The sequence below is a fragment of the Trypanosoma rangeli genome, assembly GCF_003719475.1.
Source record: "Trypanosoma rangeli strain AM80 chromosome Unknown Tra_15.4_contig_00006, whole genome shotgun sequence".
NCBI lineage: Eukaryota > Euglenozoa > Kinetoplastea > Trypanosomatida > Trypanosomatidae > Trypanosoma > Trypanosoma rangeli.
Genome location: NW_021705750.1, coordinates 102,497 through 119,493, shown reverse-complemented (window position 1 = coordinate 119,493; position 16,997 = coordinate 102,497). Strand labels below are relative to the sequence as shown.

The 16,997-nt window shown below is 52.5% G+C and overlaps 7 protein-coding genes across 7 annotated transcripts, besides 12 other annotated features; all 7 read left to right on the top strand.

Moving 5' to 3' along the window:
• On the top strand, positions 1-1,421 carry TraAM80_00391 (methyltransferase; the record flags this gene model as incomplete). The annotated part of the gene is made up of 1 exon (XM_029377472.1): positions 1-1,421. A coding segment is annotated over one exon (1,421 nt), but the record flags the coding sequence as incomplete, so codon positions are not given.
• A 331-nt stretch (positions 1,422-1,752) lies between these two features.
• Positions 1,753-1,796: a microsatellite.
• A 203-nt stretch (positions 1,797-1,999) lies between these two features.
• Positions 2,000-2,046: a sequence feature (A-rich).
• Positions 2,047-2,462: 416 nt separating this feature from the next.
• Positions 2,463-2,503: a microsatellite.
• Positions 2,504-3,416: 913 nt separating this feature from the next.
• On the top strand, positions 3,417-5,903 carry TraAM80_00390 (uncharacterized protein; the record flags this gene model as incomplete). The annotated part of the gene is made up of 1 exon (XM_029377471.1): positions 3,417-5,903. One exon carries the CDS (start codon positions 3,417-3,419, stop codon positions 5,901-5,903), a length of 2,487 nt encoding a protein of 828 aa, XP_029242731.1.
• A 48-nt stretch (positions 5,904-5,951) lies between these two features.
• Positions 5,952-5,970: a microsatellite.
• Positions 5,971-6,163: 193 nt separating this feature from the next.
• TraAM80_00389 (Arf/Sar family, other) lies at positions 6,164-7,357 on the top strand (the record flags this gene model as incomplete). The annotated part of the gene is made up of 1 exon (XM_029377470.1): positions 6,164-7,357. The coding sequence occupies one exon, from the start codon at positions 6,164-6,166 to the stop codon at positions 7,355-7,357; it is 1,194 nt and encodes a 397-aa protein (XP_029242730.1).
• A 151-nt stretch (positions 7,358-7,508) lies between these two features.
• Positions 7,509-7,531: a microsatellite.
• Positions 7,532-7,760: 229 nt separating this feature from the next.
• On the top strand, positions 7,761-8,153 carry TraAM80_00388 (uncharacterized protein; the record flags this gene model as incomplete). Its single annotated transcript, XM_029377469.1, has 1 exon — positions 7,761-8,153. The coding sequence occupies one exon, from the start codon at positions 7,761-7,763 to the stop codon at positions 8,151-8,153; it is 393 nt and encodes a 130-aa protein (XP_029242729.1).
• Positions 8,154-8,446: 293 nt separating this feature from the next.
• Positions 8,447-8,476: a microsatellite.
• A 73-nt stretch (positions 8,477-8,549) lies between these two features.
• On the top strand, positions 8,550-9,875 carry TraAM80_00387 (membrane protein YIP1; the record flags this gene model as incomplete). Its single annotated transcript, XM_029377468.1, has 1 exon — positions 8,550-9,875. One exon carries the CDS (start codon positions 8,550-8,552, stop codon positions 9,873-9,875), a length of 1,326 nt encoding a protein of 441 aa, XP_029242728.1.
• Positions 9,876-10,668: 793 nt separating this feature from the next.
• Positions 10,669-10,696: a microsatellite.
• Positions 10,697-10,853: 157 nt separating this feature from the next.
• Positions 10,854-10,893: a sequence feature (A-rich).
• Positions 10,894-11,022: 129 nt separating this feature from the next.
• Positions 11,023-11,057: a microsatellite.
• Positions 11,058-11,080: 23 nt separating this feature from the next.
• On the top strand, positions 11,081-12,871 carry TraAM80_00386 (uncharacterized protein; the record flags this gene model as incomplete). Its single annotated transcript, XM_029377467.1, has 1 exon — positions 11,081-12,871. The coding sequence occupies one exon, from the start codon at positions 11,081-11,083 to the stop codon at positions 12,869-12,871; it is 1,791 nt and encodes a 596-aa protein (XP_029242727.1).
• A 209-nt stretch (positions 12,872-13,080) lies between these two features.
• Positions 13,081-13,115: a microsatellite.
• A 165-nt stretch (positions 13,116-13,280) lies between these two features.
• Positions 13,281-13,307: a sequence feature (GA-rich).
• Positions 13,308-13,334: 27 nt separating this feature from the next.
• Positions 13,335-13,370: a sequence feature (A-rich).
• Positions 13,371-14,563: 1,193 nt separating this feature from the next.
• On the top strand, positions 14,564-16,933 carry TraAM80_00385 (retrotransposon hot spot (RHS) protein; the record flags this gene model as incomplete). Its single annotated transcript, XM_029377466.1, has 1 exon — positions 14,564-16,933. The coding sequence occupies one exon, from the start codon at positions 14,564-14,566 to the stop codon at positions 16,931-16,933; it is 2,370 nt and encodes a 789-aa protein (XP_029242726.1).
• Between the last annotated feature and the right edge of the window lie 64 nt (positions 16,934-16,997).

Genomic DNA, 16,997 nt, shown 5'->3' with positions numbered 1-16,997 from the left:
AGCTGGACGAGGGGACTGCACCTCTGGAGGTGGAGCAGATGCCAACTGCTTCTCTTCAGATTTCTGATGTAGTTGGTGGAGGGAATGCTGTTTCGCCGGTTGTCTTGTCGTCGGAGGTGGCAGCGTTACCAGGTGAATTGAATGTACCTACTGTGGTATGTGCTGAGTTGTTGGAGTCTAATGAGGGTGATGTGAATGATGTGAAGCCGTTGCAGGTAGTTTCGAATGTCGATGGTGGTTCTTCACTGCGGGATGTGGGTGGGTCTTTTGCTTTGTCGTCGAGTGGTCTGAAGAAGGACAATACACGGCCGATGAGTGCTGTGCCTAGTGCTTCTCTGTATGGTGAAGAGGGGAGGCCTGCGCGTGCAAGTTTTGGTTTGGGGTCGAATGCTTGTGATGAGGTGGCTGGAAGTATGTTTTCTAGAGGTGGTTCTGTTTCATCTCGGCCATTGTCAGTGGCTCGACTTGCCTCGAATCCGAGTTCTGAGCATCGTATTTTTACGGGGATGAATTCGCAAGATGCTTTTATTGCAGGGAGTGACATGCGGCCGAGGGTGCTTGTTGGCAAGGCCCGCGTTCGAAATTTGACGTCCGTCACTCCAGACCGGCAGCTGGATGGAGTGTTGATGACTCGCGGCATGGGGAAGGTGGTGGACTCGTTTCCATTTCTTAGCTCGGTTGAAGATGGTGGCAGTGGGGTCGTACGCAGGGGCAGGCTGCAGCCGTCATCGCGTTCGTCGGTGAGATCGTCTTCGGCCTTCGTTGGGGTGCAGCGTCGTGAGGCTCGCTTTGCTTCTGCTGTTCTTTCGCCAACAGGGTCGCCGTTGTACCCGCAGCATGCGCCCCTGCGCATTCAGCGACAGTATGAGACCTGCCGGGGTATCTTTCCGTCGTGGAACGATCCCGCGGTGGTGATCCCGCGCCGTGAACGGGAGTCGCTTCCCAAACCGTCGTCTTCTGAACTGCCACTGCTGCGGAAGCAGAAGGAGGGGTCACTGCCGCACCAGAACCTTATTTTGCATGGCAACCGGTGCCTGACACCCCGGATACCCGTGAACGTGGCGCTGCAGCGACCCGTGGGAGCGGCGGATGCCTCTGCGTCGCATCGGCGGTTGGGCGAGGTGGTGGCAAGGATAGCAATCTCGCGCACCCCATCGCCGCAGCAGCAGGCCATGCAGTATTTTTCACCGGAGCTACTAGCCTGCCCCTACCATCGCGAGGCGCCGTACCGTATGCGCTGGCGGCGGTGTGACGCTTCTTGTGCTCGAATTTGGCCCACCATGAACTTGCCACCATATACTTCTCAAGGCGTTCCGAGGCGACCAGTTCCGCTTCCCACGCTGACAAGTCCAAGATTTACCGCCACCACCGGCGCCACGGAGACCACTCGTTTTGTGAGAGACAGGTTTGCTAACTACTAGTCGGAGGGTGCAGCGGGGCCACTGGGTGGGTCATGAGCGCTGCGTGTAGACCAGCCATATATTGAGGATGACTGTTGATATGTGGTATATGTGTGCTTGCGGTAAATGAGCGAAGTAAGATTAGCATTGATTTTAAGAGTTACAAGAAGAGCGAGAAACAAAATGTTTTTTTTTAAAAAAAATTTCCTTTTCCCTCTTTCCTATTTATTGTTGGTGCAGTTTTTTTGATTTTTACAATCCTTCTTTAATTTCTGGCTGCTTCCTTGACTATTGTTTGTTTACCACCCATGCACGACCTGTATGCATGCAACTGCCTATTCGGCTCTGGATCATATAGATATATATATAATTTGATGTATACATGACATGTATGTAGGCAATGTGGATGTGGAACGTTGTGGGCAATGCATGTAGGAGAATTCTACCACTAAACGTAACAACGTATATGCCCAACATTGCGTTTATTTCCATGATGCAGGCCTCGATTGATTGTAAAAACATATATGTACGACGTGTGCATGGATTACGTCACCATTGCCCCACTTTCTGAGGGGGAGGTGGGTACGACTGCTGTGCGCTGTTATTTTTTTTTTTGGGTGTTCTTTTTGTTTTTGTTTTTCTGTTTACTTGTGTGGTACGGTGAGATAAAATATGCGCAAGAAGAACAAACAGACAGGTGTTTTATCAAGCAGCGGGGTTGCGGCACATACACCGGCTGAAGGAAAGAAAATTGGATATGGCGGGGGAAAGATGAGTAAAAAGGTGAAGTGCGGAGCAGCAGTGTGTGATACCTCGCAGGTGTGCTGGTGCGATGCAGAGTGATGTAAGTTTGTTTGCGTGACCGACGAGGGTGCTGGTTGTAGCAGTTTTCAGTAGAGAGAGCGGGGAGGAGGAGATAACCCTAACCCCCCCGTTGCGTCTTATTTTCTTGTTGTTTGTTCTCTTCCTTCCAAGTTATGTGACGGTAAGTGAGGGGCGTGCTGTGCCTTTGAGCAAAACAAAACATACGCGCAGAGAAAAAGAGCATAAGTGGGGCGGGAGATAAAAATGGAATAATAATAATAATAACAACAACAAAACAAAAGCCGCGGAATCCAAAGTGTATGGTACCTCATTTCACCCACGTGTGCTTCTGTGCAGTTATGTATACGTCCACTCAGTTATGTGTGTGTTTTTGCCTGTTATTTTTTGGAATTGACTTTTCCTGAGACATGCGCAACATCTCTTCCCCGCCCGCCTGTCGCCACCTGAATGACGTCGTTGTTTGCACAAGGGTATGCGCACACACGTGCCACCGTGGGCCGCGCTGCCTTCACTTCTATTTCTTTCTTTCTCTCTCTTTTTGTACCTTCTTCTTGCATAGAGTGGTTCGAGGACGCATGACGTGCGAGGGGTGAAGGAGACAAAGAAGAGTGATTGAGTGTGCTGGCCTTGTACGGAGCACGGCCACTTCTGGACAGACGCAGGGAAAACATGCCACGCCATAGCCGAGGCCGTGCTGGGTGACGCCCCTATGCTGCACGGTCAGAGAAGTAGCGGCGGCAAGAACAAACTTCTGTGGCGCTTCTCTCTTCTTTGCTCCGTTCCTTTGTTGCTGTTGGTGACGCCCGTCGGTTTCCCCAATGACAGCGGCAGAGTTACCTCTCCCCCATGTTTTTGTACCTCCTCTTCCTTCTTCTTGTGGCAAGTTCCGGGGCATTTGTCTTCGCTGCCTCGATGCACCCACCCACATGCATAAGAAACGAAATAAATATGCATGGCACTTTTTTTTCTTTAACTCCTCTTTTTCTTCTTTTCCCTGACGCATACTCCCCCACGGAAGGTATTATAGAGAGGGGGAGTGGGTTGACGCGTGTTACTGGACGAGGCGGCATCTGCGAGGTTTAACCCCTCCCCCGCCCCTCCAGTACCACGAGCAACGCGAAAAGGAGGAAGCAAGGAACGGCACACAAGGCCGGAGGGCCGAACAATAGCAAGCGGAGAAGGCAAAAACCCATGCAACGACAAACACGGCGTTTTGCGTCCATGGCAGACGCCTCCGACGTCTCTCAGATGGACCCATGGAAAGATGATCGTTGCCGTGACTTTGTCGCTCTTAACACCATCCAGCGACTTCGCTCCTACCACGCAGAGGCGATGTTACCAGTTGAACCGGTAAATAGTCTTCGGGCGAAGAATCTGATTCTGTTGCCAAAGACGGAGCCTGATGCGAAAACCTGCGAGACCGAGGAAGGGTGTGCGATTGATAGGGCGCGAATTCTGTTCTTTGGGCCAACCGCGTTTACTTCATTAACATCACAGGGACGCATGACGGCTTCTCCACATGCTGGTGGCCACAGCAGTAGCCGAAGTAGTTTCCCCCCCAGCGAGGAGATGCGAAAATCATCTCCCGTCAAAAAAGTTTTACAAACGGCCTCCGTGCCCTTAAGCTCTCAGCCATATGATTTGGGGCAACAGCGTGATGAGGTGCCTGCGACGCCTGGGGAAGGCACCACAGAAAACAACGCCGTTGGTACGCATCAAGGAATTTATCATGATGCATTTGAGGCGGGGGCCACACCGCTACGGCGTCCCATTAACGATACCACGGCAACCCCAGCGCCCCGCCCACCCGAGTCTGCTACGGAATTGGTTGTCACATGCGATGGAGACCGTGCACACGAAAAGGAGGGAACTAATTCTCGTCAATCTACTTCAGGTGTTGTAAAATTTTCTTGTGCCATTGTAGATGTCATCGTGGCGTACTACCAGTCCCTTCTCACCCGCGTCGTCGTGTTAGATCGGTTTAACACCAAAGACTTGGCCTTTGCATGGTGGGTTGTGGGGAGAAACATGGATGTGGCTGCCCTGCATCACTCCACTGGGCCCATGCGGCGTGATTCCCTGGTAATTCTTCTGCGTCACTTTTACTATGAATTGCTGAACGAGCAGCGACCGAAGAAGGGCCTCGTATTGGACTCGACGTCGTCTCCGGCTCACGGAGACAAGCAGGAGGAGGAGGAGGAGAAGAAGAGGGGGCAGTCCGCCGCTGCTCCACATAAGCTGGGAGAGGCAAGGGTGGGGCAGAAACCGCCTGGAGGAGACGATGGCGACGACGGGGAAGACGAGGAAGATACAAAACAGCAGCAGCAAGCTGCAGTGGCCACGGCGAAGACGGCAAGAGGAGGGGAAACAACGGAGGGAACTAGAAAGCGGCCGCGTAGTCGTCTTGATTCGACCCGCACAAGCCCACCTCCAATTAGTAGTTCTCTGCGCCGTCGCCTCCACGTAAAGGAGGATGCAAGGAAAGCGAAACCGACCGAGGAGACACGAGCCACAGGGGTGCCTGAGGCCGTTGAGGCATCAGCTGCAAGAGGCAGCCGGGTAAAACCGGCGTCCAGGCGGGCAGTAAAGCTAAAAGAAAAGGTGGTCGTGGGGGCCGCCGTTGTAGCGCAAAGCACAGGGCTGGGGGCACAGACGGAGCCAACCATGTTACCGCCGCTGACATCGGCATCGTCATCCGCCGCAACGAAATTGGAGCCGACAGCACATCATAAACGCCAAGGCGCTGCGGGTGGTGCGGGAGCGGAGGCTCCACCTGCTGAAAGGCCACATAGATCCTCCCGCTCAGCGAACCTTGAAGATATTTGGCGGCCACTTCGCTCAACACGAAGGCGTCCTCCTCTTTCTGAAAGTAGCAGTGATTTTGTTGAGGCAACCTCAGCCGTAGCGGAAAAGCGGCACAATTCTGCTTTCTTCCTTAACCACATCGGGAAACGAATTCATGCACGGATGGCAAAAGATGCCAACTACGCATATCTGCTTACTGCATTTCCAGGCGGCGATTCGTTTGTGAAAACCGAAGTGGAGGGCCACAATGGCTTTGCAAATGACGGAAATCGTGAGGAAAAGTCGCTCCACGGCATGCATCCGGCGCTGATGCAGTTGCTGCGCTACCACCATGCACCCTCTCCTGCGCCATCTGTGCCGCGTAGCGGATTGGGCACAGGGGGCGAGGAAGAAAGGACTGCGGAAGCTGGGAACACCCATTTGGTGGGACCAGCCGCTAAAACGGAGTTCATGGTCGTCCACGAGAATCATACAGAAAAGGAAGAAAATACAGAGGACGAGCAGCGGCTTCTACCTTCCGCGAGGGAGTCTCCTCCAGCGCGTCCTCAGGACGTGATGACCTCCTCGGAGGTGTTTGTTAAGGTGGAGTGCGCGGACGAAGAGGTAGTTTCTGCACAGCGGCTTGGGCCCAAAGACGAGAACCATGTTAGTGGTGGAGCCGGAGCGCCTCTTGTTCAGCTGCCCTGCCCCTTTTCAGCCCTGACGTACGCCCAGCGTTGCTTGTTAACCTGGGAGGCCTCTCTTCTTCTTGACCCTGCACCAACGCCACCTGTGAGGAGGGGGCAGCAGCCGGCATTAAGTACCACAGCGAGTCAATCCAAAGCTTCTGCAGCGCAGCAAAGGCACTACTACAATTACTGGAGTAACCCATAGGTGTAAGCAGACCATTTCCTTCCGCTTTCTACTGGTTGTCTGTATTGTCACACACACTCACACACACTTATTTTTTTTTTAAGTCATTTGGACCTCCGTCATTTTGCTTGTTTTTTTTTTGTCTTGTTTTAATCTATTCTTTTTGCTGACACGTCTGTTTATTTTCTTTCCTTTGTAGTGGTGGTTGGAGGGCTGGGGCGAGAGAGCGAGGGAACGCAAATATATATATATATAGTAAGAGAAAGAGAACCTAGTGTGCCATGTTTACATTTGCCTGGGGACTGTACAGCTCGCTGTTTGTGGATCAGACGTACAAGGTGCTTATTGTTGGTCTTGAATCCTCCGGTAAAACAACGCTGCTGGAGCAGTTGAAATGTGTATACGCAACGAACAATAGTGCTGCCTCACAGGCGGGGTTAGATGCGGACAGTTCCATTCCCACACCAGCGCCGGTGAACGTCATGAAGGCTAAGCGCATTCGCCCCACTGTAGGCTTAAATATGAATCGCATCACCCACCGTGTCATTCCAGTATGCCTGTCCACCTCCCCGAGGCAGGGGAGTTTGAGTCGCAACAACGGCGGCGATGCTCAGGCTTCCACGTCCACGAACACACTGTCGTCGAGTGCGCTGCTTAGTGCCTTCACACCGGTCACAACGCGACTCATGTTGTGGGACGTAGGTGGCTCAATGCAGAAGCTTTGGGCAAACTATTTTGCCTCTTGCCATGGGGTCATTTTTGTCGTGGATAGCACCTTAGGGTCCTCTGCAGCTGCCACCGGGAACACGGTCAATGCAAGTGCAAGTTCTTCTGCCTCTGCAGTGGCGGCGACGGAGTTTAGCGAGCAACCTGCCACCTCCTCGGAGCAGTCGTGTGTGAGCTCCTTGGATACAGGAAATTTCAGCCCCATCTTTTCCTTTGGCGGGATGGTGACATCGCTTGTAGCGGCACCGCTCGTTGAGTCGGGGCGGACTGAGGCGCTGGCGCCCCAGCAGATGGAAGAAAAAAGGCGAAGCTTCCAGCGTGATGCATACGCGCGGAATGCGGCGGTGTTGCGTGCGTTATTCCGTCACCCACTTTTGACGAACGCGCCGCTGTTGATTTTATCCAACAAGGCAGATGCAGTGGGTCACTGCTCGCTCGCCGAGGTGCAGGAGGCCCTTGGGCTAGTTGAATTGGCCCTTATGCAGGAATTGTATGATAAGGGGGGCGCGAATGGGATGTTCCACTCTGCGGGGACTGCGGATGATGCGGATGTTTTTTTTGGCTCCGTGCCGGTTGGAGACCACTCTTTTAGCGGCGTTGACGCCGTGGGGACAAGTGGAATTGGAAATAAAGTCATGCGGCTGGCGGAGGTGAGTGCGTTGGATGGCTCGGGGGTGCGCGAGGCGTTGGACTGGCTTGTGTTTCAGATGCGGGACAGTGCGCGGGAGGTGGTGGAGAATGACAATTGACCAATGAGAGGCCTGGTGTGATGATGCCTCCTCGTCTTTTTTATTTTTATTTTGTATTTTGTTTCCCCTTACCATTGTTGTTGTTATGCCTTTTTTTTTTTGCTTTACGTGCGTGGCAGTGTACGTGTTCGATGTGTTTGTCGATTGCGACGTTTGTTTGTTCGTTTGTTTCTTCCTGTGTAGATGTGTCTGCTTCTTTCTACACTGCACGGGCCCGTCCTCTCTCTCTCTCTCTTCCGTGTGGGTAACACGCATTTTATGTTTTGATTGATGCCGCTGAGTTTGCCTCACGGAAGCGGTTGGATACAGCTTTCCTTGCGCTGCGTGAGAGAGTGGGGGAGGGGGTCTTGCCACGTTAAAGTTAATTTCCGCAACAAAAAAAAAGGGATACAGTGCGAGGGCGATGTTTGGCGCTGGACAGCTGGGTGCACGTTTGTTTCAATACGCGCCGCGGCTTCTGATGACGCAGTTTTCTTCGCTTCTGTTGGGTATGGCGGCCGGCTACTGCATTCTCCTGCTGCTGTTTGGCCCACTCTCACTTGTTTCCGGTCTGTTGCAGGTTCTTCTCACGGCAGCGATTGCCAAAGGGTTGGCGATCGGTGCACACGTGGGGATTGCAAAGGGGATTGCTCTGTTTGAGGGCCATGTGGGCGGCGGCAGCGGTGCGGGGAGGCAGGGTCACTTGCGGCATCACACATGCAACAACGTTGCTCCTGGCGGTGGCGGTAGAAATGTGAAAGGGTCATACGACTTTGCTGGCGCCATGGACGACGCTGCCGTCACCGAGTTGGACTGAGGGCAGGGCGGACGTTGTGTGGCGGGACACTTCTTGGGACTCAAGTCTCCTTCTCCCGCCACGGGGAGTGAGGGCGGGGGTGGGCAAGCAGGCACCATGCGGGTAAAACGTGTATAATTATCTATGCGTAGCGAGGAGAATGGTGTGGGTCGGGTGAGAGGTGCGAAAGAAGGAAGACGACAGAAAGTACCAGGCAACGTGTGTTGTGAGGTTTCCCTGCAGTGTGTTTCTACTTTTCATCCATGATGGTTTCATGCACGAAGGCGCCGCTTCACTTTGTCTTTTCCACTTTAGTTGTTTTTTTTTTGTTGTTGTTGGTGGTGCTTCTGTACGCGCCCTCATCGTGTGTGAACCGGTGCACAGCGCTCTAAAGGCGTCGTTGGTATTTTAGTAGCAATGCACCATCCACAGTCCCAACTGCATCACCACCAGGCCACGCATCCTTCGGCACCACCGCCGCCGCCGCAGTATGTACCGCTACAGTTTCAACAGCCACAGTTTCAGCAGCCGGAGCCAACTGTTTTTTTTTCTCAGCCCTACACAGACGGTGCTAGTGGCGGTGTCTACGTGGACCCTGCAGCATCGCCGGCAGGAGTGCCGACTGGGTATAACCCACATTTCTCTAGCAACCACGTCTTTAGTGGCGAAGAGAACACTCCCATAACGCAGGAGGTGCAGCATGCCCAACATGCGCATGTTATGTCGATAGGCATCGTGACCCCAACCATCTCGAGGGGAGAGTCTTGTGTGTCTCCCAGGGCTTTTGGCATAAGTTCGCCTTCAAATAGTGCCAACACCAGTCCCTTGCTTAGGCATCACCCTAACAGGATGGTCGCGCCACCACCACCCAAACCATTTTTGCAGCAGCCACCATCGTCTTCAATTACGATGATTGCATCACCGGCGCCCGTCCCTCATGAAAGTACACTACATGCCACTCAGCCTTTTTACCACTCCCAGCCGTACCAGCAACAACCGTTCCAGCAGCAACAACCGTTCCAGCAGCAGCAACCGTTCCAGCAGCAGCAACCGTTCCAGCAGCAGCAACAACAACCGACAGCCGTTCCACCGATCCAGCGACCACGTAGCGGATTTATGGCGTCAATGTTAAATGCTATTTTGCCACACGATGCGTTTGGAAGTAATTTGACGCAGGGTTCTGTTCCACTGTATCAGCAGCGCTTTGGCTACCCCGAGGATGACCTCCCACTACTAGAGGAGTTAGGCATTTTCCCGCATCAGATACGCTGTAAGGCTTTGGCGGTTTTAAACCCCTTTAAGCCTATGGCACTGGAAGCCGTAGAAGACATGGATCTGGCTGGGCCCATTGTCTTTGCTGTTGCTCTTGCCTTCTTGTTGTCCTTGCAGGGAAAGCTGCAGTTTAGCAGTATTTACGGCCACTCCGTGTTTGGGATTATCTTTATGAAGGTCCTCCTCTCTCTGATGACGGACCACGGCGTTGCACTGCAGTTTGTTATTAGTGCCATGGGGTATTGTCTTATTCCCAACGTCATTTTAGCTGTCTGCCAGTCCATTGTATACTTGCTATTTGGCAAAGTAGGAAGGACGATGCTGGCGCCGTCCATGTTGATTGTCTTTTGGTCTGCATGGTGCGCCACGGCAATGCTGGAGAGCGGGCTTTCCATGGAAAAGCAGCGGTACCTCATCATGTATCCCATGTTCCTTTTCTACGCTGTGCTTGCGGCACTGACGATATTCTAAGCAAAAAGAAATTACACGAGCAGCAGGGAGGGGAAACAGAGCCAACAGGCAAGAACGAAAAACATATAAAAGGAACAAGAGGACATGAGGTGACGCCTGCACGCAGTTCATTCTGCTGCCTGGAGTCGGTGGGGGAGGGGGAGCAGACACGCATCCCTGTGGAGCAGTGAAGAGGGTGGAACACCGTGTGCGTTTGTGTCTCGGTTCCGCACGGACGGAAGAGGTGGTACAGGCAGGAAAAGGAGAAAAGAAGAGTGATTGGTGGTGGAAGGGAGCACTGTTAGCTTGCGCAAGCACCTGCTGCTCCAGGCGACGGAGGGAATGGTAAGATACACGTAGAGAGAAAAGTTTATGCGTTTTTTTTCCCCCTCTTTGGGCGTTTCCGTCACATGCCCGTTCCCCACTTTTCTCTCTCTCTCTCGGTGTGTGTCGATCTGTCGGTCGTTCTGTCTCCGCGTGTATTTGTGTGGTGCGAGGGCCCGATGGCGTTACTGATGTGCTCACGCATCACTTCTGTGCGGTCCCTCGTTGGAGGGCGCGGGAAAAGATGGACACCGTTGACAGGCACAATGACCACAATAATAAACGAAACCAAAACTAAACTACAGAGGAGAAAAGAAGAAAATATGGCTCTGTCTGCAATGTACGCCGTGAGAAAAACGGAGGCAGGGACACGTGTGAGACGAAGACGTGTGTGTTTATATGGAAATGGCAGCTTTCCTCCTGCGCTGAGTGTTTGCATATGTTTTTTTTTTTTTTGGTGTGCTCCCTTTGTGTCACGTGCCGGCGGCGCCTCTCTCTCTCTCTCTCTTTTTATCTCTTTGGCTTCACCCACCTTCCTCGTTCTGCACAACAGCGACAAGACAGACATATTAAGGCGGATACCGCACGCTGGATAGATAGGTGGACAACCCTACACAAACAACACATTTTGTATAGATTTACTACAGGCACATATCTACTGCCACACACATTAAGTTTTTGTTTTTTTTGTTTTTGATTTTATTATTCTTTTTTTGCATAGAGGCATCATTACATATAAAAGTATCTTCGGATCGTTTACATAGATAGACAGAACACCTGCCAGCACACGACGGTGGGCGTAATATAACATTAACAACATTCCGTGGTGAACACATAGAAGCATTTATTATTATTATTATTATTATTATTATTAATTATATTGCTTTGCAGTGACAGGGGCGATGGAGAAGGAATCGCTGTTGGGCCGCGAACAGGAGTACAACGCTGTACATGAATTCATTGAAGAACGTATACTGCTTTCACACTGTCGCTCTCTCTTTGTATTCGGCGCCTGTGGCTGCGGTAAGACCTCAACCATTCTTCGTGCGATGCGGTGTGTGTCAAGCCGTCCGATGGCATGCGACAAGGTGACTGGGCGGCCAAGTTCGGAAGGGCGCGGCAGTTGTGGCAGCAACAGCGGTGGCAAAAGTAACGACATCGATGACAAGTCTCCTTCACCTGCAATAGAAAAACGAAGACCAGCCAAACGAGGCCGCGCTGACGCTGGCAGCATGGCAAGCGTCGATAGTACAGAAGATGCAGCCATGAGCCGAATGTCGTGTGGCCGTAAGGAGGCATCGCCTTGCAGCGATGCCGCCACCGCGTCTCACTCCTTGGCGGCTGCCAGTCTGCGGCTGCTTGGAGGCAACCGTCGCATACAGTGCCACTATATCAACTGTGCCGACATGACCTCGCAACAGTTGTGTGCTGCCATCGCTTGCAGCTTTCGTGTGGCACAACCGCGTTTGGATGCGCAGTCACGGAATCTACTGGGTCACATTGAAACCCTTCCACAAACTCTCACTAAGCGTCGTGGGGCAGAATCTGACGCGGCCCGAAAGTTTCTGCTGCAGGAAGCCATGGTAGAACAAGCCACAGAGCCCACACCTGTGAAGAAGTCCATGGTAAAGGCACCGCTGCATGTTCTGGCTTTGGACGAGGTGGAATATGTGCGAGCCGGGGCTCGTGGCCTATTAACTGCGTTGACCGCACTCTCTGTGGAACATGCGTCACAGTTGGCACTTGTGTTCATCTCAAATCAGCGTGAGTTGGTACATGTCCCGTACACGCTGCTGAAGGAGCTCCCCTTTGAGGCCTACAGCACGCAGACGCTCGAGCGCATTGGTGCCAGTATTGTGGCCAGTGCAGACTTTACACAAAAGGAGCGGGCGGAGGTGCAGCTGAGCCCGGGATTGATAGCTTACATCGCCAAGAAAGCCATTCATGAATACTCTGGTGACGTTCGCCAAGTGGTTTCCATGTGCCGCCGCCTCGTTTACACAGCCCAGCAGGGGATTCTTGACCATCCAGTCAAGCAGGGCGAGATGCAGAAGGAGGCCACACCGCAGCGTCGAAGCGGTAGTGGCGTTTTGCACGCCGGTGCAGTTTCCGGCAATGCATCACCCGTCTCTCCTGCCGCTGTTGTGACACTTGCGCAGAGTCAAAAGGTATTACGAGGCTCTGCTGTTGTGGGCGATCGCGTCTTTGAGTACGTTGCGGGCATGCCAGAGCAGATGTTGTACGTCCTCAGCTGCTTGGTTGTCTTGACGCTGCGACAGCGGCGGGATAAACAGTCGGCGCAGACAAATGTGGCCGGCGTGACGTCATCGACCCGCCGTCTAAAAGCCGATGCCGCAGCAGGAAGAGTGGAGCCAGGTACCTTCGCGATGCGTGAGGTTCATCGCATGTACACCGCACTTATGGGTCAGCAGAGATTTCCACTGATGAATGCGGCGGGTATCATGTCTGCGATTGATAGCTTTGCGGATCTCGGCATCATCTCCCGTCCCCAGCGGCGTGGTAATGAGGAGCTCTTTTCCTTCAACGGTACCTGGTCACTGGAGTCGATGCAGAGTGCATTAACTGCCCGCGGTGAGGCACTGCGGCAGGAACGCATAGAATGCGGCCTGGACGGCTCAGAGAATCGCTTCAGCGAGGTGCTACGGGAGCTGAAGACGATTGCTGGGCTGTAACGCCATGCCGCAACCCATTTCTCTCTCTTTTTTTTTTTTTCTGCTGTTGCGTCTTCTTTACCGAAATCCACGCATAAGATGCATGTTTGTTTATAGATGTTGGTTGGCATGTATGCACCTTCACGTGTGTACGTGCGCACCCTTATAGATAGAGCAGGCCCCTTGTGGGTAAATAGACTGCGTAACTTCAAAAACGAAGGTAAATTGACTATATATATATATATATATATATATATATTTATATCTACACACACATACATCACATCTTGTTGTTGTTGCGGTTTACTTTAAAAAAAAAAAAATGGAGGAAAAGCGCAGGCCACAGACGTCGTGCTTGTAAGGCTACTAAATGATCCCAACACACAAGTGCATAGACCCACGGGGATACATGCGTAGATGCATCTCCCTACTCCCCCCCCTTCCTCCCCTCCTCTCCGCCGCACACACCTACGCCGTCATTTAATTTTCTTTTTCTTTTTTTTTTTATATATCTTTTTTTCCTCGCCGCCGCGCAGCCAGAGGAGGAATGTGGCTGTGTTGTATCGTCCCCCAACTCGCTTAACGCTTCTTGCACAAGAAGGCACTACACAGAACGAAAAAAAAAAAAAACACAACTGCTTCACGTATGCCCTTCTTTTTTTTTTCTTTTTCATTTGTGCAGAGGAAGATGCCCCGTGAAATCAAGAACCTAAAGGAGTTCCTCGCCATCTGCTCCCGCAAGGATGCCAGGTGTGTGAAGGTGAAGCACAACCCCCTCGTGACAAAGTTCAAGGTGCGCTGCAGCCGCTACCTCTACACCCTCGTCGTCACGGACAAGAAGAAGGCGGACAAGATTGAGCGTTCCATTCATCCCTCCGTGAAGAAGGTCACCGTCACGGCGCGCTCGCACGCCAAGACAAACGCCGGCAGCAAGTAGAGGGCACGCGGCGACTGGAGGAAAACGGTCTGTGGCAGCGAACGGAGCTCCCACACTGCCCTTTCGCTTGTGCCGTGTGTATGGAAGCGTGTGCGTGTGGGACACGCGACAAGGAGCCGCTGTTGCCTCTGACGTGTAGGGGTCAAACTTCCTCGCTCACCCTTTTTTTGTCTTGTTTTTACTTCTTCTTTTTAAACAATCACAAAAAAGAAAAAAAACATCAAGAAGAAGACGAGGTTTCTTTTGCCCTCTGTCTTCTTTCCGCTTACTATGTTGTTGGAAGAACTTTCGTGTGTGTTCCGTTGCTACCCTTCACACTGCTGCGACATCTGCTCCGGTTCTCTCTTCTCATTCATCTTCAAGGACGCGGAGTTGCCACCACTGCTGCAGCCAACCATAACATTCAATAAAGGAGCATCTTTTCCACAAAAAGGAGTAGAAGTCGCAATACGAAAGTGGCGGAGCTTTAACTTTAGTCGCCACAAACCCTCTGCACCCGCCACGTTGTTGTTGTCCCTGACTCTTTCCAGCACTCTGCAGGTGCGTGGGGCACTCACTTGCTGTTGTGGTGGTTCTTCTGCCTGCGTGTGTGTGGTGTTTGCCTCGCGCCGTGTGGGTGGCTCTCTTTCTTTCTCTTTTGCTGCAGCTCAGTGGCGTCATGTCTGTGCCTATTCTGTTTCTCTTTCCCTATTTTATTCTTTTGGCATGTGCTTAGTGTAGTGTTCAGTTGCAACTCGAGTCATCAACAACTGTGAAGGAAGAAAAATAAGGAAAGAATGTTTGAAGGGCGCGAGGAAGAATCTCTCGCCACTGAAGAGTGCCGCGCAACTGATGTGCTGCAGGGACAGCGTCCAACGCTGTTGGGGTTTTCTGGTGGCATATATTATCCCAGTGTGATTCCGCGGAAAATGAGTACGTTGCAATCAAGGTGGTTTCTGGAGGACACGGTAGAAGACGTCCTGCTTGCGGAAGATGGCTACCCCAATAAGAAGAAGCTGAATGATGTCCTCCGACATGATTTTTTCGGCAGGGGCGTTGTGAATGCTAATGAGGGCGTCCTTATGGGGGAGTTTGTTGCCAACCCAGAGAAGTTTGTACATGACATAAAGCTACTGCACGAAGTGGAGGACAAGACCATGTTTGAGCTTCTGAAGGCTGAGTACCTTCTTCGTCAACAAGGTGTGGTCACCCTCAAGCAGTGGATGTCCTTTGAAAACAAGAAATTGGTTCCTTCTTATCCACGGAGAATCCTCAATATTGTCTTGCGTGATTTGAAGACAATGACCGTGGTAACTGGGCCGCATATCATTGGGGCCTTTTACAGGGCCGTGTACGACGCGCGCTGGAGCCACGTCGTGGAGGTTCCCGGCGGCGAAGGGGTGGGAATGGAGGTGCGTGAGGGCCAGCCACCACAGTTGTGGGAGTTCCAGGAGGATCAGCATACGCTTGCACCAAGCAACCATGCGGAGCAGCTCCCCCCGCCCCAGCTCAGGCTGATGGTGCTGACCTCGAGCCGAGGATGGCCGTTCTCGTGGTTCAGATTCGAATATCTTCCTCACTGCTACGTCACCGTCGAGGTAGAGCGGGTCTGGAAAATCGTCCTCGACGATCTGACGGACTGGCTAATCACACACGGTGGGGGCCGTTTTGAACCGGTGACGCGTATCGTGATTGGAACGCCCGGGGTGGGGAAGTCGATGAATGTTGGCTCCTACCTTCTCTACCATCTGCTGCACTACGATGCCGAGAAGCTTCCAATTGTTGTGCACTTCATTGCGGATCGGGTGTTTATTTTTGACAAGACCACCAGCGTTGTGGTGCGCTTCGAAAATGTTTTAGATGCCTGGAAAGTTGTGACGGAGCTGTCTGCGAGCGTGTGTGGGTATATTATCTACGATGTATCCGAGATGGGAGGTATGCCGTCGATAAAGTTGCCTCCCACCGGGTGGGGGATGACGTTGCTGACGACTCCACATTGCATTAACTACATGGAATGGAAGGAAGAGATGGATGCCAAGGAAATTATCGTGAATTGCCCCGATGAGAGTGATGTGAAGGCGATGTGTGCCTGGAGGACGCGTGACAGACCTGCACAGGAGCAGGCAGAGTACTGGAGTAAGATCAGGGACTGCATGGAATATGTGGGGCCTGTTCTCCGGCGTCTCTTCAATGAGGCGAATCACGGCATGTACTTTGACCTGGTCGATAATGGCGTGGAGGATATTGTTCCTGTCGCGGGCAACTACTATATTGGCTTATGCAGCGACATTTTGTGGCACAGATGTAGTCGATTTCAGAAACTGTCTAAGATTGTGCGGGTGTTGGGGGCGTGCAGAACGGAGCGCTTTCGCAGCGCACCAATTTCTCCTGTGTTCAAGGGAAAAGTATATGCTCTGCTGGGGCGGATTATGAAGTGGCCTGTTGGCTTCAGGATGGTGCTGATCCCCAACTATATTTTATTGCCAGCGGCAGTGGAAGAGTATGGTGCGCTGGCATTTATGTATTGTGAGTTTGTGAAGAGGATACACGACAAGCTGCGTGAGCTGCGGGCCCCAGCAGGAGGACGTAAGCCGCGGCCCTGCGTGCTGCACGTGAACCCGCAGCTGTTCCCCATTGACGCGGTCGCACTGCTGCCGAAGTTGTCTTGTCCTGCGAAGGTGGATGTAAGGTACCGGGTGCTGTACGTGCCGGGTATGAGGGACTTTCCGCTTGTAGACGCCTTCTTCTTCGTTGACGCACCGCGGAAGACGATGGTTGGGCTGCAGACGGCCACAGCGAAGATGCACCACATCACAAGCAGCGCGGTGCGGCAGTTCAGTGAGCGCCTGGCGGAGGTGTTCAATGATTGGGAAGCTTTTTCCGTGGGCTTGTCGTGGGAAATTATTTACGTGCAACATGCCGAGTGCCGATCAGTGGACACATGGCAGCGATGCGGTGTCAACAATGACCCGTACGAGGCTCAGAGGGAAGCGGGGGATGCGGCGAGCGAATTTTGGAACGAAAACGTGCATCATTATTTGCTCAAGGTGTCGGTGGGCGATGCGATCGCGGCGTGTGGGAGGGAAGTTGCGGTGATCTTCCTCGGCGACACGCGAATGGATGTACTTAACCTTGACTCTTCGCTGTGGCGCGACAACCGTGCGTGAGATTACGGTGGCGGGTGGCGTCATTGTGGGTTTATAAAAAAAAAAACAAAATATGTTTCTTTTT